We start from the raw sequence: 25708 nt of genomic DNA, 5'->3' as shown, positions 1-25708 counted from the left end.
ATCCTGAACGGGCATCTGAGGAGTTCCTTAAAAAAGGTACATATGCTGGCACCAAGAAGCATCCAGAAGGCAGATTTCTGTCACATCCAAGAGGGAAAAAGTAATTGAGTTGGTTCTGCTGACCCAGAGATGCCAACCCAAAGGTTTCAGAGATATACCTGAAGCATTGCATACCATAAAACACTCGGTAAATCTCCAGGTTACATAGGTTGGCAGAGCGGTGAAAGTTTTCCTGTCTCAGTCTGCAGTTGCAGTGAAATTTGAATGTTGAAAATAATACAATTCAGTCAACTCCCCACCATGTAACCTTCTACCCTCTCCACCAGTCATAAAGTATTCTTCCTGCATGAAATATTTTGAGTATTTTCTTATCCCAATAACAAGTCAGTAAAACAAAATGTGCTTCTGGAGAACAATCTATGTTGTGGAGTGTTCAGCTAAAAAGTTAAGTGAAATGTCTAAGTCTTATTGCAAATTGTATTTTCACAGGTTTCATGCAGTATCAGAACACCAGGCACTTAGTTTTACAAGGTGTGAGAGTTTGTTTTCCAATAATGTGTCTCTGGGGAAGGAAGCTGATAAAGAATACCACTATATCCCAGCTTACCTCGGTCAGACTATCTACACAGCATTCATTGCAGCATTGTTTCAGCAGCTGCTGAGGATTAGAATGGTATCAGATCTTGAACCCAAAGACCATTTAGTGCATTAACACACAGATGGACAAATCATCATTCCATATGTCATCAACGAAACATGTTTGAGAAGAAATTGTATGAAACACCTTTGACATTTTTCAAATCTTTGCTTACACCTCAAAGCTACTGGGGTGGATTTCCAATTGAGATGAAGGAGAATCTAATAATGTGTATCTGTTTGGCTATCTGTCCCCACTCCTGTCCTCATCTCCCCAGTCGTCGTCCGCACTGCAGACCTCCTGTACTCTACCTGAAAGCTGATCTCTCAGATAAATTCCAATAGTGTTGGTAAGCCATTCAACCTTGTGCATCAAAGAAATCCCAAGACTGAGATCCAATCTTAGAAAATATTCAATGAGAGGAATCTCTAGAATGGCAACATGGCTTTGGGGCAAACATTAGCTGTTATTTTGAGTAGCACTCTGGCTTACATCGAGCCGCATTTGTCTTTCACTCCGTGTGTTCATTACGTCTGCAATGCATCATTTATGTGATTCTCTTCCTTATTTTCAAATTTCTCTCTATTAAGTGCACCACCATGCTCTGCCCTATCTTCAGCATCGTAGGCCTCAAATTTTAGAATTACCCCCCTTCATCATCTTCCCAACACTACCCCTCAAACGTCCTTTAAAATGCCATGGAAAAATCCTATCCCTTTGACCAACTTTCTTGCTTAAGTGACTTGGTGTAAATGCCTTGAGGCCCTATATTATTTCAAATGCACTGTATATAAATAAGACATACCCACTTTATTTTGTTTGTTAAATTTTCTGTCACATATTTACATCGTCAGTTATCGGAGTTGGGCAGATATGTATCTTACTACTGCTGTTTAATTTTCGCACTTTAGATGACCTCCCTTCATTGGATTAAAAAGCCATAAGAGTAAACCATGATCGAAACAAAGATTTATCAAACACAAGCCATGCAGAGCTTACAATTTATTTTGGCATTTCTCAACAGCAGAAGAAAGCAGCAGTTTGCTGTCCTCTCCACCACGCATTCAAAATTACTCTACTGTGATTTTGTCCCCCTCAAAATCTGACAATTCCAATGTTGACGAATTCCGTCTCATATTCCCTAACATCATCAGTAGAAAAATAATCAAAGGATTCATCGAATCTTCAGTCCCCCTTTTCAATTGGTACTGTTCCTCTGCATGGTTCCAGATATCATTGTTTATTTGCCAATCATGTTTGTGTCAGGGTTTTGGGAGACAGCCATTAACTTTGGCCATGACAGACCAGCAAGAGGGTGAGTGTCAGACTCTTTAGTAAGATGTATTTCAAGCAATTCATGAGAAGATAGCTCTTCATGATGGACAATTTAAGAATTGGTAGATAGTTGAAATAAACGATTAATTCTTTAGCTAGCTGATTGTAAGGTCACTGGTGTTCACAGTCACATGTCCTAGTTCCAAAATAGATGTCTAATGGATTTTCTTTGACAATTATTTTCAGATTGACAACCTCCAAAGTGACTGATGAGAAATTGACAGCAAACTGGGGTGTACTCTAATAAGAGACAGTACTCCTCAGAGAACTATTTGAGATGTAGCACAGTAATAAAAGAAACATCAAATCAATAAGTTACCTTTCAGACTGTGTTACTGTATCATGGTCAGGCTTTTAATTGGCTGTAGAGGGACATTTGAGAATGTTACCCGAATAATTCTAATCCTCATCGCCAGCGTCGCTTGTGTATATGGTATGTGTGCTCAGTCTGAAAGTAGGTTCATTATCTGCTGATGCTTTATCCTGACCCTTGGTTACTGGTGACTTAACATTGCCTACAAGTCTCAATGCAGTGTGAAGAGGCAGGCCCTAAATCTACGTCAGCTGGAACGGGAATCAAACCTATACTGTTGGCATTATCCCGAGCTGCCAACTAAGTCCCCACCAGCTGGGTCACCTGACCCCATCACGCTTTCTTTTCCCCTTATTTACTTGCAGGATGTAGATGCTGCTGGCGAGAAAAGCATTGGTTGCTGATCTCTAATTATCCCTGAGATGTCAACAGTGATGTATCTTCTTGGGCCATTGCAGACTGCATAGGGTAGGCACAACCAAAAGTGCAGTTATGAAGGGATTTGGACTTTAACCTAGCAGCAGTGAAGGGATAGCAATGTACTGCCCAGTCAGGATGACCAGTGGCTTGGAGGTGTACTTGCAGGTGGTTGTGTTCCTATGTACCTGCTGCCTTTGACCTTCGAGATGGTTGAGGTTATATGTTTGGAAGGAGCCCGGGCCAATTGCTGTGGTGCAACTTGCATGTAGTACAAACTGCTGCCGCTGATGTTCAAGCTGGTGAATGGGGTGTCAATAAAGCAAGCAGCATTGGGTTGGGTGATACTGAGCTTCTAGACTGCTGATAGACAACAAGTGAAGTTTATTCCATTCACACAATCATATTTACGTATAAACATGCAAAACAGTAGTAGGCACTGACCCTTCAGCTTGCTCCACCATTCAAGAAGATCATGATTTATCTGTTTTGCGTTTCAAATCTATATTCCCATGTAGCCCCAATCACCTTTAATTCGCTGCCTAACAAGAATCAACTCACCTCTCCCTTAAAGATAGCAATGACTCCACTGCCCTCTGAAGCACAGTTCCAAAGTCACATAACCTTCTTATTACTTTTCCTCATCTCTGTCCTGAAAGAATGGCCCCAACTTTAAAAGACAGTGTATTAGGTTCTAGATTGCCCCACAAGAGAAAACATGTGCAACATTCAGGATCTTACACAATTCAATCAGGTAACTTCTCATTCTTCCAAACTCTAGCTGAAATAAGCTTAACCTCGTTTCATCCTACTGTCATGAAACAACCCACTCATTCCAGAATATCAATCCAGTATAACAAAGTGTTGAGCTGGATGAACACAGCAGGCCAAGCAGCATCAGGGGAGCAGGAAGACTGACGTTTCGGGCCTAGACCCTTAAGCCTCTTCTAAGGATGCCTATCAATCCAGTAAATCTCTTTTGTATCTTTCCTGACGTAAGATGGCCAAAACTGCACACTGTATACCAGCTTTGTATTTGTGCCTTGAAGATGGTTGAAGGGCTTTGGAAAGTCAGGAGCTGGATTATTCAGTTTAAAATTCACAGCCTTTGAGTTACAATAGTTTTATGACTGTTTGAGTTCAGTTTTTGGTCAATAGTGGTCCCTGGGATGTTGATAGTATAGGATTAAGCAATTGAAATGTTAATGAATGTCAAGGGGAAATTTTTTTGTCTGAGATGGATAATGCCTGACAGTGGTGTGGCATCAGTGTTACCTGCCACTGCATATTGTTCAGGTATTGCTGCAGATAGAAAGGGAACTCTTCAATATCAAAGGAGTCGCAAATGGCGCCGAATATTGTGCAGTCATCAGCAAACATCCCATTAATAATCTTACAGTAGATTGAAGGTCATTGACTGAAGATGGTTGGGCTGAGGACAGTACCCTGAGGAACCCTTGCAGAGGTGTCTTGAGACAGGTGTACATGTCCAGATGTACATATCACTACAATGTACAGCAGCAAAAGTACAAAATTCAATATGGTGAATATATATAGAATGCTTTATGTAAATAAACACTAGGTGAGAGATGACAATCAAAAATGAGTTCATTTGATAAAACAAATTGTGATTGATTGAAGAGAACAAGAACAAGGACAAGATGGCAATAAGTGAAATCCACATTTCTGGATTTGGAACCTGCCAACTAAACTTAAACAGCACGCACATAGGGTGAAGCTAAGCAGACTAAAACAGATCCAATCACTTCTGTAACCAAATGTTCAAGTGAAAATAACCTTGAATGTTAATTATTATTATCTATATTTTATTAACATATATATACACACACACATATATATAGCTCCAGTACTTTTAAATGATATCTCATTGTGACATCACAATTGAATCAACTTTATGAATAAAATAACACTGTGTAAAATTTACCGACCAATTCCAAACAAGCTACTTTCCGAAATTTATGCTCAAAGCCCATTTTAAAATAAAAGATTAACTGGCTCATCAAGGCATTTGTGAGTTCACGTGTTCGAGCCCATCCTTAGATCACAAAAAGTGGTCCATTTTAAAGGCAATTAAAATTTCAACATTATATTGAATGAAATTTTACAGACTCGATCACTCATTATACTGACTGCAGATAATGAGGGATACTGATGTTTTACTGCAGCTAAATAATACGTATCTCATATTGTTGAGAAGAAATCACGGCAGCACTTAGATGCATTCATATGTAGATATGGCACAGTAAAGCTCACACTGGAGTGCACATTATTTAAATGTTAGACACAATGTCAATTTTAATGCAATGGCAGACAGCACTCACATTTCACAAATGCTGATATGACTCAAAAGCCCATTACATCACTTTAACTGCAAGTGGTCCCATAGGATAATGAGATTTAGACACTTTTGACCACAGATTCCTAGGTATGATTGGTGATATTTATTGTTTTATATAGCTTTTAATTCAATTGTTTATTTTTAACCAAAAAAAAATACCTTCACAGGAAATAGGAATGTATGTATCTGTATTCAATACTCCACTCTCACCTCCCTCAGCCCCACAATTTCCGGCATGTAAAATCTTACCTCAGCTGTGCATACTTTACAACTCAGCCTGTCTTCATTCTTGGGGCCCTGTGGAAAACAAAACTTAGTTAGATCTATTCGTGGGAGAATGGAAGAGGAAATCTGTGAGTGGTTGTGATAATATTAATCAACATTGTGATAACTGGAACAACAGTTAGAAAATCTGATTTAACCCTCAGGTATTCTTGCTTGATGATTTCAATTCTGACAAGTTCATTTTTCTTTCTCTTTGGTGCAAGTTTAAATATCTTCAGCAGCTTTCAATGCTTTCTTTAATTCTATCAATATATTTAACATCAGAGACAATGACTATTATAATGGCCCTTGTTGTTCATCCTCTGCTTAAAGCAGTGAACATATTAGGCAGATTACAGCTTCAGTCTCCTTCACATGGGTACGGAGGCAGATTATGCTCCTCATCAAACTAACTGCACCACTCAATCGTGGCTCATTTGCACTTACCCACCTTTGATTTATAGATTAATCTGACAAAAATCTGTCAATGACGGGGAAAACAGTGGCATACTGGCAATGTCACCAGATGAGTAATCTAGGGAGACATTTTCAAATCCCACCAAAACTGCTGGTGGAATTTAAATTCAATGAATCAATCTGAAACAGGAAAGCAGTTAACATCTGATGGCACCGTCACCTTGGCCTATAGGTTGCTGTAAACTCATCTCTTTCAATAGAAGTCCTTCAGGAAAGGAAATCTGCCATCCTTACCCAGTCTGACCTACATACAACTCCAGACCCACAGCAAAATGGTGCACCCTTAACACTCTCCTGTATAAGCCCAACAACAACTCAAGTCTACAACAATTAGGGAAGGGTAACAAATGCTGACGTGGCAAGCAATTGCCACCTCCCATGAAAGAATAAAGAGGAAAAAAACAATCAAACTTGAACATTTGAATTGACCCCCATCATCCACAACTTTTTTGGAGTGGGTACCTTCTGTGTGAAAACATTTTCATAATTCATCTTCTTGAAGAAGCCACTATTGAGTGGCACAAGAGGTTTCACGAGTAGAATAATTTGGCTGTGTATCCATGCAGAGGAAATTGAAGCTGCAATCTGCCTACTATGTTCACTGCTTTAGTATTAAGATTTGACACACACCCAGCCCATTCTCCCTGTTCTTAATTCCCCCCCACCCCCATCGTCTTTATAACCAATGGTGCCAAATCTTTTTGCCACATTCTTCACTCAAATAGCCAATCGTCCATGGGGTTTCGAGATTAAAAAGTAGCAAGCGCAACTCTGTTGGGAGCCCTTCCTCGCTGGAAGTGCATGCATGTGAGATGACAAGGTTGTGCTTCGTTGTGGTGCAACAGGAGGTTGCATTGCCTTCTGAGATCACTGGCCAAATTGGCATGTGAAGTTTGGGCATTGGTTGAGGTACTGAACAGCGACCAATCCTTCATGGAACATCACTGCTGCAAATATTAAAAACAGACTTGGACTATGGAAGTGGCAGAAGTGAAAGAGTTAAAACAGCAAGCTCCACAGCACTAACCCTTTTCGAGCAACAGTCACATCCAAGAGACTCTGTTTATTTTGAACGTTATATTGATATCAGTTATGGAACTCATGTTGTTTTATATTAAACTAATTTGAAGTACTGCGTCTGGACTGTCCCCTGGTGCCAGTTCCAAACCATTTAACATTTTTTATTGGAACACTCTATAAAATCATGGTTACAAACTATTATGAATTTGCATGCATGACCCACTTTGAAGACCGCCATCAAAGACAAATGACCCAAGTTATGGATAAAGTCAAGAGCTGATTAATTTACAATGAAAATCTAACAGACTCGAGTGTTCTCAACTGTCTACTCAAAACCATTGCTTAAACGCACTCGCTCGCGTTCAGTCACTTTCTTCAAACGTTCCAAGGCTGAAAAAAAATTAGGTATAAATGAAAGCTTTCTCCACTCTGAAGTAAAAATCTCTAAGAATGGCTTGTGATGTGAAGCATTCAGAAGTATTCAATTAAGCCCCTAGTTTATAGCTGAAGATCATAAGCTGTAGAACAGACACAGAGAGCTTGGGTTTGTGCGGTGAATTGGATTAAACTGGATTGAATGGTGGCAGTCGAGGCTAGCTAGTCAATGAATGATCAGGATGGTGCAAAGTAATTTCCTGGGTCAGCCAACCTTCTACAAATAATAACAACTTGGGCCTTCTAGTAATCATAAATCTACTTCATGAGGTTGGTATCTTTCTGGCATCTTAGATACAAGTGACAGGGCTTAAGAACATTGGCCAAGAGAAAGGGAATATTACAGGGACGTAGGAGCAAATTAATGCAGATGCTGGAGTCTGCGCTGAAAACAAAAATTGCTGGAGATCACAGCAGGTCAGGCAGCACCCATGCAGAGAGAGCAAGCTAATGTTTTGAGTCTAGATGACAGATTTCCAATGAAGAGTTAGCTTGCTCTCTCTCTACGAACACTGCCTGACCTGCTGTGATCTCCGGCTATTTTTATTTCAATATTACCAGGAGGTCAGCTTGAATGTGAAAAATGTTCTTGTTTGGAGTGGACACTGACCAGAGACTGGAACTTTGAGGCAGGGTGTAACAGATGCCACTCCCCTTTTAGTGTTATTTAGTTATTAGATTATAGGGTAGGTGAAATCTTGATTGCTGCATCACCCTACTCGGTAAAATTCAACAATTGTGGAATTGGAAAAGGGAACCCACCACATCTAGTGATGCTTGGAAGAATAACCAGTGACACTGATTTTTAGGAAGGAATTTATAAATTAGAAGGTAACACAGAAACATGAAAACGCAGAAAATAGGAACAGGAGCAGGACATTTGGCCCTTTGTGTCTACTCCACCATTCAATGTGATCATGGCTGATCATCCAACTCACTCCTCCATTCCCACTTTCTTCACATAAGCTTTGCCCCTTTAGTCCAAAGTACTATATCCAACTCTTTCTTAAGAGCATTCAACGCTTTGGCCTCAACTACATTCTGTGGCAGAGTTCCACCACTCTCTGGGTGAAGAAATCTCTCCTCATCTCAGTTCTAAAAGGCCCATTCCATATCCTAAAACTATGGCCCCCACTTCTGGACTTTCGAGTCACTGGGAAGATCCTTCCTGCATTTGTCCTGTTTCATCCTATGACAATTCTATACGCTTCTATTAGATCTTGACGAATATATGTGTGTCTATGATGTCAGCTCAACCAGCAGTTAGAAATTGTTGTCTAACAATACCACATTTTTGATGTAGAAATGCTTAGATTGGTCAAGACACAGAACACTTAGTCAATTAATAATTCAAATACTTCCAATGTTATTCTGTTTTCACAAAATTTTTTTTCATGAATAGTGTTTTAGTCTCCCAATGATTTAAACCCTGCAATATTGCAGCCACTTGCATTTAGCATATCCTAAAAATGATAGAATCCCTACAGTGTGGAAGCAGGCCATTCTGTCCATCATGTTTATGCCAACACTCCAAAGAGCATCCCATCCAGACCCACAACCTTACCCTTAGCACAACATTTCCTATGAGCTAATCCACCTAACCTGCACATCCCTGGATACTGTGAACAATAGTATCTCTGGATACTGTGAGCAATTTAGCACAACCAACCCACCCAACTTGTAGAGACAGTAAGAACTGCTGTTGCTGAAATCAGAGGTAACACAGTGTGGAGCTGGAGGAACACAGCAGGCCAGGCAGCTTCAGAGGAGCAGGAAAGTTGATGTTTTTGACGAAACATCAACTCTCCTGCCCCTCTGATGCTGCCTGGCCTGCTGTGTTCCTCCAGCTCCACACTGTGTTCTCTCTTATGCATAACCTGCACACCTTTGAAGTGTGGGTGGAAACCGGAGCACCCGGAGGAAACCCACACAGAATTGGAGAGAATGTGAAAACTCCACACAGGCAGTCGCCCGAGTGTGGAGTCAAACCCGGGTCCCTGGCGCTGTGAGGCAGCAGTGCTGACCACTGAGCCACTGTGCCACGGAAATCTCCCAGAAAAAAAAAACTTAAGGGTGGCAGTAGGGGGCAGTGAAGATGTTAAGCAGGTTGTCAGAAGAACTGTGGGGGACAGAGGAGGGAGAGGTTCAGGAAGTGTGGGAGCAATGACCATAGCCATTTACAGGTCAGATCCATTGGGAAGAACTCAGTAAATTGTATCTTTGTGGAGACTGATTCAGACCCAAGGCTCCATATAAAGTCACCATCACAAAAAACAAGTAACAGGTCACTTATTGACGAGGATTGCTAATGATTAACACAGCTCGCATCATGGATAGTCATATGTCAGTCAATTATTTTTCAATTTGCTTTGTAAGACATGGTCACTTCAAGCTTATAGATGCAGCCAAACAGTCAACAAAACACACAAGAAAAACAAAAACAGAACAGAACACAAGAACATTTCTGAGGAAGTCACCAGATCCGAAACATTAGCTCTGATCTTTTCTTCACAGATGCTGCCAGACCTGCTCAGCTTTTCCAGCAACTTCTGTTTTTGCTCCTGATTTACAGCACCCGCAGTTCTTTTGGTTTTCAATTAACAATATACTTGCATTCAAACGTACCCAGGGAAATGATGTGAAAAAATTCTGTCCAGCTTTCACATCCACTTGCTAGGAACATGGTGACTATGTAAAGCACACCTTTGAAGAACCTATATTTTGTTCATGAAAGTGGGCTGACAATCTTAGGGCCCCTTTATCGAGGAATCGGAGATGTGTGAGGCAAGCAGAGGGCATTGGAGGAGGGGGTAAGGCATGAAAGTTGATGTTCTTTCTCCGTACTTCGACCCCTGTCTTTGGCTTACCCGCTTTTCCCAAACCCTCCCACAATCCTTACCATCTCCTGCTAGATGTAACCCCCTTTTTAAACTTTTCCATGTGATTCCCCTGTGGGGAGATGCTGCATTGCTGGTAACTTAATGAGGAGTGTGTTGTCAGTCAGCCTAAAGCACAATTCATTACATCATTGTCACATATTTTGATTTGTTTTTACAAGTAGATAGAAATGGTTTAAGGAATTATTTGACAAATCCTTTGCAGACCAGGCATTTGTGATAGTCATCAGGCGAAGACTGAAACACTTCATCCATTATGCTGACAGAGAAGTGAACACCATCAAATTCAGAAAAGGGATCATGCTGCTCCAGTCTGGGACTTAGGGAATGGGGTCTGGAGGGTCAGTGCAGATTCAATGGGCTGAATGGCCTCTTTCGTACTGTAGGGATTCTATTTTTCTAAAATTGGGGTGCGTGGGGGAGAAAGGGGGGATAAGGAGATTTCTTTTCTGCAACAAGTTTTTATGCTCTGTCTGAAAGGTTGGTGGAAGCAGAATCAATGGTCGCTTTAAAAAAGAAATTGGGCATATGATTGAAAGCTGTGGGGAAGGGGTGGGAGGGTGGGAACAGTCTAGAGAGTCAATATAGGCATGGTGGACCTTAAAATGATTTCCTGTGAACTGCAAGATTCTGCAATTCTACAGCACGGCCATTTCTCATCCCAACTAACCTTATGAGCTCTGGGACTGAAGTTGTCACTTTAGTAGCATTTGTGCTGAACTGGCGGGCAGCTTTGTGTAGTAGGGTCGCGGCCAGTGGGAGTTGTTTTGGAACTGTCCAAACTGGTTTCATGAAAAAGAGGCATCAGTTGTTGGAGAAAGGAGACAATCAACGTATCAGGGCTAGATTTGCAAAAAACGTTGCTGTTGCAAAAGAACTGGCTTTTCAATGCATTTGACCATCCAATTCCAACATTTGCAAAATGGCCTGAATTCTTGGAGTTCTTGAACACGGCTTCAAAATAAACAGGATCAGAATGTGAGAAAAAGAAACTGTGCCTATTTCGGGTGATAGAACGCAGATATTTAGCTACCAGAAGACACTGAAGATTGAAAAAGCTCACTCCAGATTTTAAGGATTTGTGGTTCCCACTGTAAAAAAGAATCAGTCATCTTGCCTAAATTGATACATGACATTTTGTTGGACACATTGGAAACATTTTAAAAGAAAAGTTTTGTGAGCTTTCCCCTTCAGGTGCAGTGTTTTGGTTAATGCAAGTTATTTAAGGGGAGAACCTAGATGTGGTGGGAGGGCTACATGGATAAGTGACTTTTATTTTGCAAGGTGAATATTTTGAGGTAACTGAATACTCAAGTGTTCTGACATCAATGTGTTTTTGTTCTTTACTCTAGGGTGAGGGGCCTAACAATTATAATTCAGGGTAAATTTCCCCATTTCATAATCTGAAAAGGGAGGTTGTCTTCATTGTAATTCACCCAATCACCTCACAATGGTGAAGTAAAATGGAATTTATGGTGACATCAGCGAGTCGGCCCTTTGGCCGCTTGAGCCTGTTCCACCACTCAACTAGGTCACAGCTGATAATGGGAACTGCAGATGCTGGAGAATCCAAGATAACAAAGTGTGGAGCTGGATGAACACAGCAGGCCAAGCAGCATCTCAGGAGCATAAAAGCTGGCGTTTCGGGCCTAGACCATTCATCAGAGAAGGGGATGGGAAGTGGGAACTGGAATAAATAGGGAGAGAGGGGGAGGCAGACTGAAGATGGAGAAAAAAGAAGATAGGTAGGGAGGAAAGTATAGGCGAGGAGGTAGGGAGGGGATAGGTCAATCCAGGGAAGATGGTCAGGTCAAGGAGGCAGGATGAGGTGATAGGTAGGAAATGGAGGTGCGGTTTAAGGTGGGAGGAAGGGATGGGTGAGAGGAAGAACAGGTTAGGGAAGCGGAGACAGGCTGGGCTGGTTTTGTGATGCAGTAGGGGAAGGGGAGATTTTGAAGCTTGTGAAATCCACATTGGTACCATTGGGCTGCAGGGTTCCCAAGCGGAATATGAGTTGCTGTTCCTGCAACCTTCGGGTGGCATCCTTGTGGCACTGCAGGAGGCCCATGATGGACAAGTCATCTGAGGAATGGGAGGGGGAGTTAAAATGGTTCGCGACAAGGAGGTGCAGTTGTTTGTTGCGAACCGAGCGGAGGTGTTCTGCAAAGCGGTCTCCAAGCCCCTAATGTAGAGGTAGCCACACCGGGTACAGTGGATACAGTATACCACATTGGCAGATGTGCAGGTGAACATCTGCTTAATATGGAAGGTCATCTTGGGGCCTGGGATGGGGGTGAGGGAGGTGGTGTGGGGGCAAGTGTAGCATTTCCTGCGGTTGCAGGGGAAGGTGCCGGGTGTGGTGGGGTTGGAGGGCAGTGTGGAGCGAACAAGGGAGTCACGTAGAGAGTGGTCTCTCTGGAAAGCAGACAGGGGTGGGGATGGAAAAATGTCTTGGGTGGTGGGTCGGATTGTAGATGGCGGAAGTGTCGGAGGATGATGCGTTGTATCCGGAGGTTGGTGGGGTGGTGTGTGAGAACGAGGGGGATCCCCTTTGGGCTGTTGTGGTGGGGGCAGGGTGTGAGGGATGTGTTGCTGGAAATGCCGGAGACGTGGTGAAGGGCATTCTCGACCACTGTGGGGGGAAAGTTGCGGTCCTTGAAGAACTTGGACATCAGGGATGAGTGGGAGTGGAATGCCTCATCGTGGGAGCAGATGAGGCAAGGGTAGAGATGGAAAAATGGCCTGGGTGGTGGGGTCAGATTGTAGATGGTGGAAGTGTCGGAGGATGATGTGTTATATCTGGAGGTTGGTGGGGTGGTATGTGAGATCCACAAACCTGCCTGCCCTGGTCGACACATTGTCTTAGCCTGTTCCTGCACCACCGAACTCATCTCTACCTATTTGGATTCCATTTTCTCCCCTTTGGTCCAGGAACTCCCTACCTTCGTCCGTGACACCACCCACGCCCTCCACCTCCTCCAGGACTTCCAATTCGCTGGCCCCCAACACCTCATTTTCACCATGGACGTCCAGTCCCTATATACCTGCATTCCTCATGCAGTTGGCCTCAAGGCCCTCTGCTTCTTCCTGTCTCGCAGGCCTGACCAATCCCTCTCTACTGACACCCTCATCCGCCTAGCCGAACTCGTCCTCACCCTCAACAACTTCTCTTTCGATTCCTCCCACTTCCTACAGACAAAGGGGGTGGCCATGGGTACCTGCATGGGCCCAAGTTATGCCTGCCTCTTTGTAGGTTACATGAAACAGTCCTCTTCCGCACCTACACAGACCCCAAATCCCACCTCTTCCTCCATTACATTGGTGACTGTATCGGCGCCGCCTCTTGCTCCCCAGAGGGGCTCAAGCAGTTCATCCACTTCACCAACACCTTCCACTCCAACCTCAGTTCACCTGGGCCATCTCCAACACATCCCTCACCTTCCTGGATCTCTCAGTCTCCATCTCAGGTAACCAGCTAGAAACTGATGTCCATTTCAAGCCCACCGACTCCCACAGCTACCTAGAATACACCTCCTCCCACCCACCCTCCTGCAAAAATTCCATCCCCTAATCCCAATTCCTCCGCCTCCGCCGCATCTGTTCCCAGGATGAGGCATTCCACTCCCGCACATCCCAGATGTCCACGTTCTTCAAGGACTGCAACTTTCCCCCCGCAGTGGTCGAGAATGCCCTTGACCACGTCTCCCGCATTTCCCGCAACACATCCCTCACACCCCGCCCCCGCCACGACCGCCCCGAGAGGATCCCCCTCATTCTCACATACCACCCCACCAACCTCCGGATACAACGCATCATCCTCCGACACTTCCACCATCTACAATCCGACCCCACCACCCATACTCACATACCACCGAGTGTAAAAGGAATGAAAGTGTACGCTCGTGGGATTAAATGAAGAAAACTGGGAAAAAGGTTCATGTAGACGAGTCAAAACAAAAAACTGCTTCTGCCAATGTAATATGGAATTCCGTATCATCTGTAGTGAGAGACTGGGAGCTTTGAGATGTGGAGGGATCTGAACGTCTCAATGCACGTATCGCGAAAGGTTGGTATGTGGATTCAACATGTTATTCAGCATAATAAAGACAGCTAATAGAATGTATCCTTTACTAAGAGAATCGAAGACAGCTTCATTTATACCACCCTACCAACCTCCGGATACAACGCATTATCCTCCGACACTTCCGCCATTTACAATCCGACCCCACCACCCAAGACATTTTTCCATCCCCACCCCTGTCTGCTTTCCGGAGAGACCACTCTCTCCGTGACTCCCTTGTTCGCTCCACACTGCCCTCCAACCCCACCACACCCGGCACCTTCCCCTGCAACCGCAGGAAATGCTACACTTGTCCCCACACCTCCTCCCTCACCCCCATCCCAGGCCCCAAGATGACATTCCACATTAAGCAGAGGTTCACCTGCACATCTGCCAATGTGGTATACTGCATCCACTGTACCCGGTGCGGCTTTCTCTACATTGGGGAAACCAAGCGGAGGCTTGGGGACCGCTTTGCAGAACACCTCCGCTCAGTTCGCAACAAACAACTGCACCTCCCAGTCGCAAACCATTTCCACTCCCCCTCCCATTCTCTTGATGACATGTCCATCATGGGCCTCCTGCACTGCCACAATGATGCCACCCGAGGGTTGCAGGAACAGCAACTCATATTCCGCCTGGGAACCCTGCGGCCATATGGTGTCGATGTGGACTTCACCAGTTTCGGAATCTCCCCTTCCCCCACTGCATCCCTAAACCAGCCCAGTTCATCCCCTCCCCCCACTGCACCACACAACCAGCCCAGCTCTTCCCCCCCACCCACTGCATCCCAAAACCAGTCCAACCTGTCTCTGCCTCCCTAACCGGTTCTTCCTCTCACCCATCCCTTCCTCCCACCCCCAGCCGCACCCCCAGCTACCTACTAACCTCATCCCACCTCCTTGACCTGTCCGTCTTCCCTGGACTGACCTATCCCCTCCCTACCTCCCCACCTACACCCTCTCCACCTATCTTCTTTGCTCTCCATCTTCGGTCCGCCTCCCCCTCTCTCCCTATTTATTCCAGTTCCCTCCCCCCATCCCCCTCTCTGATGAAGGGTCTAGGCCCGAAACGTCAGCTTTTGTGCTCCTGAGATGCTGCTTGGCCTGCTGTGTTCATCCAGCCTCACATTTTATTATCTTCATTTATACAGGCACTGGTGAGATCACATTGAGATTCTTGTCTACAGCAAAGGTCTCCCTGTTTATCGAAACCTGTAAACATGTTGGTGGCAGTTCAAAGAATGTTTACGAGACCAATGCTTGGAATGGGTGGGTTGTGTTCTGAGTAAAGATGAGGCAGACTGGGCTTGAGTCTGTTGAAGGCTAGAAGTGTGAGGGATGCCTTGACTTAAAAATACAAGATCTTGAGTGGTCTAGCCAGGGTGTATGTGGTAAGTGTTGTTCATTTTGTGAGGGAATCTAAACTATTTTAAAATAAGACTCCTCCCAGCTAAATCAGCAACGAGAAAACATTTCTCATGGAAGGCCATGATTCTTCGGAACTTCCTTCCTAAAGGGATAGATGTTTGATGACCAATCCAGACATGATGGGACGAAGGGCCTCTTCATCCCCAAAAGCTTAAAACTTTATGCCTCTGTGGTGGAAGCACTGGAATCCCAGGATCTCAGGATAACCCAATCACAAGAGGAGGGGTGGGGTGTAACTAACTGAGGGGTGTAATGTGTTCAGTAGTGACGGCAGGGGGATAACTCTCCATGTCCACTGACCTCCCAGCTCTAGAGGTCCATTCCCAAAAATGAGGCCTTTCAACAAGGGAACCACCCCCCTTTTCTATCCCCTACCACCACAACTCTTTCCCCACCTCTCTGTAGGTAGCAATCTGTCTGCATGGTTTTCATTGCTATGCATGCTGCAGAGTAAAAGGCCCACCTGCAGCTGGGTTACCACCACTGGTCGTGGGATAAGGCCCTGCAATGGTCATGGGGGTCAAAAAGGGCATTGACAAGTTGGTGGAGGGGGCATGTAGGTTCAATGATGAGGTTCAACGCAGGCAAGTGTGAGGTCATGTGCTTGGTCAGCAGAACACTGAAAGACATTCTGGGGTTCAGTTCCAGTGGGACCTGGGCATACATGTGCTCAGATTATTGAAGATGGGCAACAGGTGGAGAGAGCAGTAATAAAGCTGCCTTAATGGATGCATCAATTACAACAGCAATGAGTTGATGGTGAACTCTTGTAACTTGTTAGACTTCATCTGGAGCACTGTGTCCAGTTGTGGGAGCCACATTATAGGAATGATGTGAAAAAATTGGAGAGAGTGCAGGAAAGATTTACAAGAATGGTTCCAATGGTGAGAAGCTTCAGTTGTGAGGATAGATTGAACAGGTTAGGACTGTTCTCATTGGAGAGAAGAAGGCTATGCAAGACTACGATTTTCAAAATAGTGAGTAGCTAGGGAGAAGCTGCTCCCACCCTTAAAATGAAGAATGAGAGGGCATGGATTTAAACTAGTTTGCAAACAAAGCACAGATGATATGAGCAAAAACAGTTTCACATAGTGATTAGTTAGGATATGGATGTGCTAGCTGGAAATGTGGTGGAGATGGGTTTAACGGAGGCATTAAAAAGGAGCATTGGATAATTATTTAGATGGAAATAATGTACAGGAATAAGGGGTAAAGGCAGGAAACTGGTACTGGATAACACAGGCATGATGGGCAGAATGACCTACTTCTGCACTGTCACAATCTGAGATTCTGTGACTAAATGGCCATTGAAGGGCCTCACTAGGCAGCAGGATGGAACGGTTGACCATGGGTATTCTCACCCGGGACTTAATTCTGGTGGAGACAGGAAGGCAACAGGGGAATGAGGTCTAATACTCTACTATCCTGCCTCATGACAGGCTTCTCCTACCTCCAAGATCATCATTGGAGAAAGCAGAAAAGCCTGCCCACTATATGTGAAGAGAGACTTCACTGCTGCCTCACAGTGTCAGGGACCCAGGTTCGATTCCAGTGGTGGCTGATCGTTTCTGTGGAGTTTGCATGTTCTCCCTCATGTCTGGGTGGGTTTCCTCTGGGTGCTCTGGTTTCCTCCCACAGTCCAAAGATGTGCAGATTAGATGGATTAGCTACGCTAAATTGCCCGTAGTGTCCAGAGATGTAAAGGCTTGGTGGATTAACCATGGGAAATGTGGGGTTATGGGAACTGGAGCTGGGGATGGTAGAAAGTGTGGGGGTCAGGGTAGGATGCTCTTTAGAAGATCAGTGCAGACGCAATGAGCCAATGGTCTCTTTCTGCACTGTGTGGATTGTATAATTCTATGAGAGATACACACAAATGAGAGAATAAAATCTGGAAAAGATGTTGCTCATGTTAACTGGTACTTATTATACCATAATCATTGCAGCTTTTCAAAATAAATTTGCTGAGAAAATCCTCGGGGCTGCTGATTTTGAATACATGGCAGCAGAAGGTGTGAAGTCTGTGGTGCAATACTAGTGGCATTTTGCAACTAAAGGCTCACTGATATACTGCGTGCATTCATCACAATGTCACTTGCTTTGTTTGTAAAAAAATGAACCAAAAGTAAGGTAAATCACACCTGACAAATTCAATGCTGCTTTTTACCCAAAGTCTCTGGAAAGAAGATGGAGCAAAAGCATCTTGAAACATTTTCTGAGAATGCATGAAACCTGTAGGAAATCGCAGTGGAATTTGATGGAATAAGGAATTCTTGCATTTACATTGTCTTTTGCGTTGTCATTAAAAAAGAGCAGAGAGTTCACCAGATGGCCAATGTCTTCACCCTAATTTTGCTCCTGGTCATGTTGCCCTGATCCTTGGAGTGAATACAGCACAGAAACAGACCCTTCGTCCCAACTTGTCCATGCTGACCAGAAATCCTAAATTAATCTAGTCCCATTTACCAATATTTGGCCCATATCCCTCTTAAACCGTTCCTATTCATATATCATCCAGATGCATTTAAAATGTTGTAATTGTACCAGCCTTGACCACTCCCTCTGGTTGCTCATTCCATTCATGCACCACCCTCTGTATGAAAAAGTTGCCGCTTAGAACATCTTTAAATCTTGCCCTTCTTTTACTTTAAACCTATGCCCTCTAGCTTTGGGCTTCCCCACCCCAGGGAAAAGTCCTTGTATATTTATCCTATCCACACCCCTTATGATTTTATAAATCTCCATAAAGTCACCCCTCAGCCTTCACCGCTCCAGGGAAAATAGCCCCAGTCTATTTAGACTGTCCCTATAGCTCAAATGCTCTAACTCTGGCAACACTTTTGGAATTTTTTTCTGAATCCTTTTGAGTTTCACAACATCCTTCCAGTAATAGGGAGCCCAGAGTTGCACAAAGTATTCCAAATGTGGTCTAACCAACGTCCTTTACAGCCTCACATGACTTCCTAGCTCCTGTTCGCAGGGATACCAAACCACCTTCGCTTTCCGATCTACTTACAACTCCACTTTCAAAGAACTATGAACCTTTACTCCAAGGTCTCTTTGTTCAGCAACACACGCCATGTCCTTACCATGATATGACCTGCCCTGATTTGCCCTTCCAAAATGCAACACCTCACATTTATCTAAATTAAACTCCATCTAGTAGCCCTCAGCCCATTGGTCCAACTGATCAAGATCCTGTTGTATCCTAAGGTAACCTTCTTTACTGTCCACTGCACCTCCAATTTTGGTGTCATCTGAAAACTTACTAACCATACCTCCTATGTTCACATGCAAATCATTTATATAAATGACAAAAAGCAATGTATCCAGCATCGATATTCATGGTAAACTGCTGGTTATAGGCTTCCAGTCTGAAAAGCAACTCTCCAGCAACACCCTCTGTCTTCTACCTTCAATCCAGTTCAGTATCCAAATGGCTAGTTCTCCCTGTATTCCAAGTGATTTCACCTTGCCTACCAGTCTATCATGAGGAAGCTTGCCGAGCACTTTACTGAAACCTGTACAGAACATGTCCATCATTCTGCCCTCATCAATCCTCTTTTCGAAGAAATAACAAAACTCAGTCAAGCTGGTGAGACATGATTTCCCACATACTAAGTCATGTTGACTATTTCTAATCAATCCTTTTCTTTCCAAATATATATAAATCCTGTCCTTCAGGATTCCCTCCAACAATTTGCCCACCAGCGATTTCAGGTTCACCGGTATACAGTTCTCTGGTTTTTCCTTACCTTGCTGTGTACATATTGGCTGACATGTTTCCTACAACAGTGACTACATCTAAAAAGTGCTCCATTAGCTGTAAAGAACTTGGGGATACCCTTAAGTCGTGAAAGGCAGTAGACAAATGCTCAGTTCTGAGGAAGGATCACTGGAACCAAAACGTTAACTCTGATTTCTCTTCACGGATGCTGCCAGACCCGCTGAGCTTTTCGAACAACTTCTGTTTTTGCTTGAGGCAATGCAGGCCTTCCTGTTCACATTTCACAAGAAATATTGGCAAATTCACTTAAAAATGAATTGCGAGGAATCTTAGTGACTGTTATATCAGCAAATATAACAGACACATTGAGTACAGCAAAATCCCACAGATATCAATGAGGTGAATTGCCAGTTAATCTTTTCTCTTCCCCATATGTGGTGATGATGATTAGGGTAAAAATGCCGAGCCATCAGGAGGTAACACGGTGTGAAGATGGAGGAGCACGGCAGGCCAGGCAGCATCAGAGCAGCAGCAAAGTTGCGTGATGCTGTCTGGCCAGCTGTGATCCTCCAACTCCACATTGTGTTATCACTGACTGCAGTATCGGCAGTTCTTACTATCTCTGAGCCATCAGGAGAATTTGTTGCCATTCTTTAGACTGTGACATGGGATTGTCTAGGGTATAAATGAAACACATGGATAGACAAATGAAACTTCGGATTGATATATCATTTCAAAGGCTAATATTTCCTGACAATGATGAGCTCCTCAAGTGCGCACAGCCAGCCATCTTTATATGTTCAAGTCCAGGTGCAGGTCTCTCTCTCCCTCTCTCTCTCTCTCTCTCTCTCTCATATGCATCCAGTTCTGAAGAACACTCATATAAGACTTGAAATGTTAACTTTGTTTCTCTCTCTATGGATGTTCCCAGACCTGCTGAGTGTCTCCAGCATTTTCTATGCTTACGCGCAGGATAATTCTCCATCTCATTATTGCAGTAGTACAATGAGATCTTATATCCAATGGCCAGGTAAATGGGCCTCAGTTTAACATCTCAGGTTAGACATGAGAACAACGCGCATTTCTGCAGAGCTGTTAGTGTAGTAAAGTGTCTCCAGCTGTGCCATAGCAGTGTGTTCAAACTAAATTTGACACTGTTCCACACAGGATAATGTGATGATAGGTGACTGAAAGTTTGGTTAACAGATAAGTGTTATGGTGAATCTTAAGACAGGAAAGAGCTGGAATACATTAGAGTGGGGCATAAAAAAACTTTGAGATGAGGTAGCTGAATGTATACCTCCAAAGGCGGCACAATAAAAATTGGGGATGGCAATAGGCCAGCATTAGGAGAGTGTGCGGAGCTCTTCCAAAAATCTTTATAAGGACCCAAAAGGAATTATTACACAATGGATGTGAGATTTGCTATTGAACCACTCAAAATATACTGCAGGAAATTCAGAAAAGCAAGGGAGCTGCTGTGTATACATCAGCAAACGCTGCAAAATTCTAAACTGGAAAACATTTTTAAACAATGTTCTTCAGACGAGACGGAATTTTTCATTGCCACCGACTTCAACATAATTCAAGCTTTGTTTTGGTAACCTAATCAATAGGTCCAAGTGTACTATCATACAGCTTTATTACCTTTTGTATCCACGTCAGCAAACACTTGTGATGAGCGACTAAACTCTTGCAGTCACAATAATGCAACAAGGAATCACGGTCTGTCACCTCCAGTTCTCTACAGATGAAGCATTCAGGAGCATCATCTGAAATTTTAAACAAAACACATTGACAAAAGTTATAATGAAAAAGCATTACAAACAATTGCAATTGTTATACTTCCTGAGTAGCACACATGAAATCAAGCCTCACTTCACAGTTGTTACAAAAAATTAAAGTACACAAAATTCCCCCATTTACCCCATTTTCAGACCTAGATGTTAGAAAGCATGGATAAGATTCTGTAGAATTACAGAATCCCTACAGTGTGGAAGCAGACTGTTCGGCCCATCAAGTCCACACTGACCCTCCAAAGACCATTCCACTTAGACCCAACCCTCCAATCCTACCCCTGTAACCCTGCACTTCCCATGGCTAAGCCACCTAGCTTGCACATTCCTAGACAGAATGAGCAATTTCGCTTGGCCAATCCCCCTAACTCGTACATCTTTGGACTGTGGAGGGGAGCCACAGACACTGGGAGAATGTGCAAATTTCACACAGACAGTGGCCTGAGGCTGGAATCAAACTCAGATCCTTGGCACTGTGAGGCAGCAGTGCTAACCAGTGAGCCACCATGCTGCCCCTAACTCGCTCCATACAAAAACAGTCTGTGTCACTTTCTAGTTCTTTTGCCAGTTATCAGAAACTTTGTCGATCAGTTTGTTAGAAAGGTTAAAGAAGTGAAACCCATGTACTGTAATATTTAAGAGAAATTATAAATTACATTTTGTGAATTAATGGCATAAACTGCTAAGCTTGATAGTTTAGAGCTAAGTTGCACTTAGTAAGAAATGCTACTTATTGCAAGTAATTAAACTCTAGCTACAGGCAAACAGTTATAAACTCTTAGCATATAACAATACAAATTAAAACTCCAATCCCCTTACACAACAAGGCAATGGGTTATGAATGAAGGCATGTGACTCCAGGCCCAAAGCAATGTGGTTGACCCTGAAATGCCCACTGGGCAATTATGGATGGGCAATAAATGCTGCCCAGCAGCAATGCCCTCCTCCCAGTCATGAATAAAAAAAACTCTCATCATCAGACCAGGCACCTTACATTGTGAACCAACTCCCATTTCCTCCTTTTAGCTTTACTTGTTACATTTGCCCAATTCTTTCTTTTCTTTTAGCTCTACTGGTTGCATTCTGTGTCGCCATGTCGTCTCTCCCCTGAACCCCACCCCACTCACCCCAACACAGTCAGACTGTCTGTTCTTTCAGGTCTGGAAGCTAGACACGCCATTGTTCTGCCATTTTCACATTCTGATTACTTACTCTGAACTATCAACATCCTTTCTCCCCCAGCACTCCAACCACAGGCCCCGTCCCAGTATTGCATAAATGCTACCCCCTCCACACTTCACTTCAGCCCTGGTGAAGTGTCATCTAGACTAGAAAAACCTGGGTTACTTTCTTTAGAGTGGTGGAGGCTGATGGGAAACTTGATAGAAGACTGTAAAATTACGAGATGCATGGATAGGTCAAACTCTTCTTTTCCCCCAGATTTGAAATGCCAGATACAACGGGGCATGCATTTAAGGTCGGCGGGGGGGGGGGAATTCAAAGGAGATGTGAGGGGCAAGGTTTTTTTTAAATACGGAGTGTAGTAGCAATCTGGAACCCGGGGTGGTGGTGAAGGTAGATACATTAAGGGCATTTAGACGTTTAAATTCACACATGAAGATGCAAGGAATGGAGGGATATGGGCCAAGGGCAGGCAGAAGAGATTAGTTTAATTTTGTGTCATGTTTGGCACAACATTGTGAGCCAAAAGGCCCATTTCTGTGCTGCACTGTTCTTTGTTCCACATACTAAGTTTAAGTTCCTAATTACTCCCTGATCCACAGGCTTGTGCCTTGACTGTGGTGTTGGAAGGTATATATATAAGCTTGGTACTTGGAGGCCAGAAATGTTGGGCTGCAGGGAGCAGTTGTCTGTTAGGGTAATAATAATCTTCCTTTTCTTCCATTGATACATTTTATCCACTTTCTTGATCCACGTCTCAAAACTGCTGGAGGTCCACTACGATTTTGTTGACAAACTCAAAGATGCAAGCTCACGGTCCTCAGAAATGTTCACTTTTCACTTCGCAGTAGTACCCTCACTTTGTTTCCAAGGGGCCGTTTTTCAAAAAAAAATCTTTCCCGCAGATTTAGCCACACTTTCAGGGTTTGAATGTCTCTTCCACGAGAGATTGCAATGATGAATGATGGCTTTGCTGTGATTTCACACTCTATGGGGGTGGTGAGGGGGTTGTGCGGTGAGTACATGTGTATATTTAAGGCTTATACAGATAGATTCTTGCTTAGTCAGAGGTTCAAGGGTTATAGGGAAAAATCAGGAAAGTGGATGCAAGGAAGGTCGGGAATCAGCCATGTTTCTATTGAATGACAGACAGGGCTCAAGGGATCGAATGGCTTACACCTGTTCCTATTTTGTTATCGTTTGGCATGGTCTAATTTCTCTCCAATTGGTTCACACAATTGTATGACCAAGCGTGCACACATTCGTCTAATCTCGAGTTACCAGTCGGGAACATCGAAATATTTTGTGTTGGGAATAGCTGACACCTTCTCCACAAGCAGAATTTTGGAATATTCAAATGTGATTTGCCAAGGTTTCACTGTGTATATTGAATAAAGGTTTTAGTGTTCACTGACATGGGTGTGGGATACATTCTATCAACAGCCCAGACATGATCTCACTACATCACAGGGATGTAAAGGATCCCACTTGGCACGGTTCAAACTGGAGTTGGATGTGTATTCACAGCAAGTCACCACTGTTTTATAAAGAACAGATTATCTGGACAATGGGCTGGATTTTATGGCTGTAACAAGGTAAAACTGTCAGCTTTTTCTTTCACTACTCTTCTAAAGTTGACAGCAACTTCTAGAGTTCATATAAGTTTGGATAAATTGTTTTCATGATACTATGCTTCCCTTAAAGGTGTGCTGTGATGTTGTCCCAGCCCATAATCAAATGGAGATCATACAGCTGATGTAAAGTTAACCTTCTCCTGCAATCAGTCTCATAATAAAAACCTTTGAAGAAGTAATACGTTGTTGAGGAAAGAATGACTAGATTTTTAATAACATCCTAGGTTTGTGACCAATAGTCCCTCTCATTTCTTTGGCATGCTCTTTATGCAACATGCAGTACCTTTTAATTTGTCGGTATGGCTGAGTGTATGTGGCACCTCAGAGGAAACAGTTTCTGTGAGATTTTTGGGATGGACTTCAAGATAGCTGCGCAGTTTAGATGGGACATTGTTGATAATTAAGCACATATCGCCTCTCTAGGCCTTAAAATATGTTAGTTGTCATAAGTCTCCATTATAAATTAATGCAGTTTGTTGGATTGTTTAGTTTCTACTCATGTGCATATCCTAAGCATATAAAAGATTTCTTTTTTCTATTCATTTTTTGTGGGATGTGGGTGTCGCTGGCTGAGCAAGCATTTCTTGTCCATCCCTAGTTGCCTCTTGAGAAGGTGGTGGTGAGCTGCTTCTTGAACCGCTGCATTCCTCCTGCTGTGGGTTGACCCACAATGCTATTAGGGAGGGAATTCCAGGTTTTTGATCTAGCAACAGTGAAGGAATGGCAATATATTTCCAAGTCAGAATGGTGAGTGGCTTGGAGGGGAACTTGGAGGTGGTGGTGTTTCCATATGTCTGCTGCCCTCGTCCTTCCAGATGGAAGTGGTCGTGGGTTTGGAAGGGGCTGTCTGAGGAATTTCAGTGAATTTCTGCAGTGCATCTTGTGTACAGAACACACTGCTGCTACTGAGCGTTGTTGGTGGAGGGAGTGGATACTTGTGGATGTAGGGCCAATCAAGCAGGCTGCTTTGTCCTGGATGGTGTCAAGCTTCTTGAGTGTTGTTGGAACTGCACTCATCCAGGCAAGTGGGGAGTATTCCATCACACTCCTGACTTGTGCCTTGTAGATGGTGGACAGGCTTTGAGGAGTCAGGAGGTTAGTTACTCGCCACAGTATTCCGAGCTTCTGACCTGCTCTTGTAGCCACTCTGTTAATGTGGCGAGTCCAGGTGAGTTACTGGTCAATGGAAATCCCCAGGATATTTGGGGGATTCTGTGATGGTGACACCATTGAATGTCAATGGGCAGTGGTTAGATTGTCTCTTATTGGTAAGGGTCATAGACTGGCATTTGTGTGGCATGAATGTCACTTGCCACTTGTCAGCTCAAGCCCAGATATTGTCCAGATCTTGTTGCATGTGAACATGGACTGCTTCAGTATCTGAACAGTCATTAATACTGCTGAACATTGCGCAATCATCGGCGAACATCCCTACCTCTGACTTTATGATGGAAGGAAGGTCACTGATGACGCAGCTGAAGATGGTTGGACTTAGGACACTACCCAGAGGAACTCTTGCAGAGATGCCCTGGTGCTGAGATGATTGACATCCTACAACCACAACCATCTTCCTATGTGTCAGGTATGACTCCAGCCACCAGAGCGTTTGACCCCTGAGTAAACTGTGTAGAGATCTACTGGTATGTTTCTTTTTATTCATTCATGTGATGAGGTTGTCACTGGCTAGGACAATATTTGTTGCCCATCCCTAAGTGCTCTAATTGC

The 25708-nt window shown here is 43.7% G+C and overlaps 1 protein-coding gene across 4 annotated transcripts in view; it reads right to left on the bottom strand.

Annotated features, from left to right (window-relative positions):
* The window catches only part of LOC125456512 (uncharacterized), a 405052-nt gene that overhangs the window by 188110 nt on the left and 191234 nt on the right, over positions 1-25708 (bottom strand). For all 4 annotated transcript variants that reach the window (XM_059648103.1, XM_048539688.2, XM_059648104.1 and 1 more), the window contains 2 exons: positions 21019-21143; positions 5311-5358 (listed from right to left, as the gene is read on the bottom strand). In XM_059648103.1, the coding sequence (XP_059504086.1) occupies positions 5311-5358; positions 21019-21143 (173 nt within the window). The remainder of the gene's footprint in view (positions 1-5310; positions 5359-21018; positions 21144-25708) is intronic.

This window comes from Stegostoma tigrinum, chromosome 8 (genome assembly GCF_030684315.1).
Source record: "Stegostoma tigrinum isolate sSteTig4 chromosome 8, sSteTig4.hap1, whole genome shotgun sequence".
Classification (NCBI taxonomy): domain Eukaryota; kingdom Metazoa; phylum Chordata; class Chondrichthyes; order Orectolobiformes; family Stegostomatidae; genus Stegostoma; species Stegostoma tigrinum.
The sequence above is the reverse complement of the archived record's forward strand: the minus strand, read 5'-3'. Positions and strand labels throughout refer to the sequence as shown.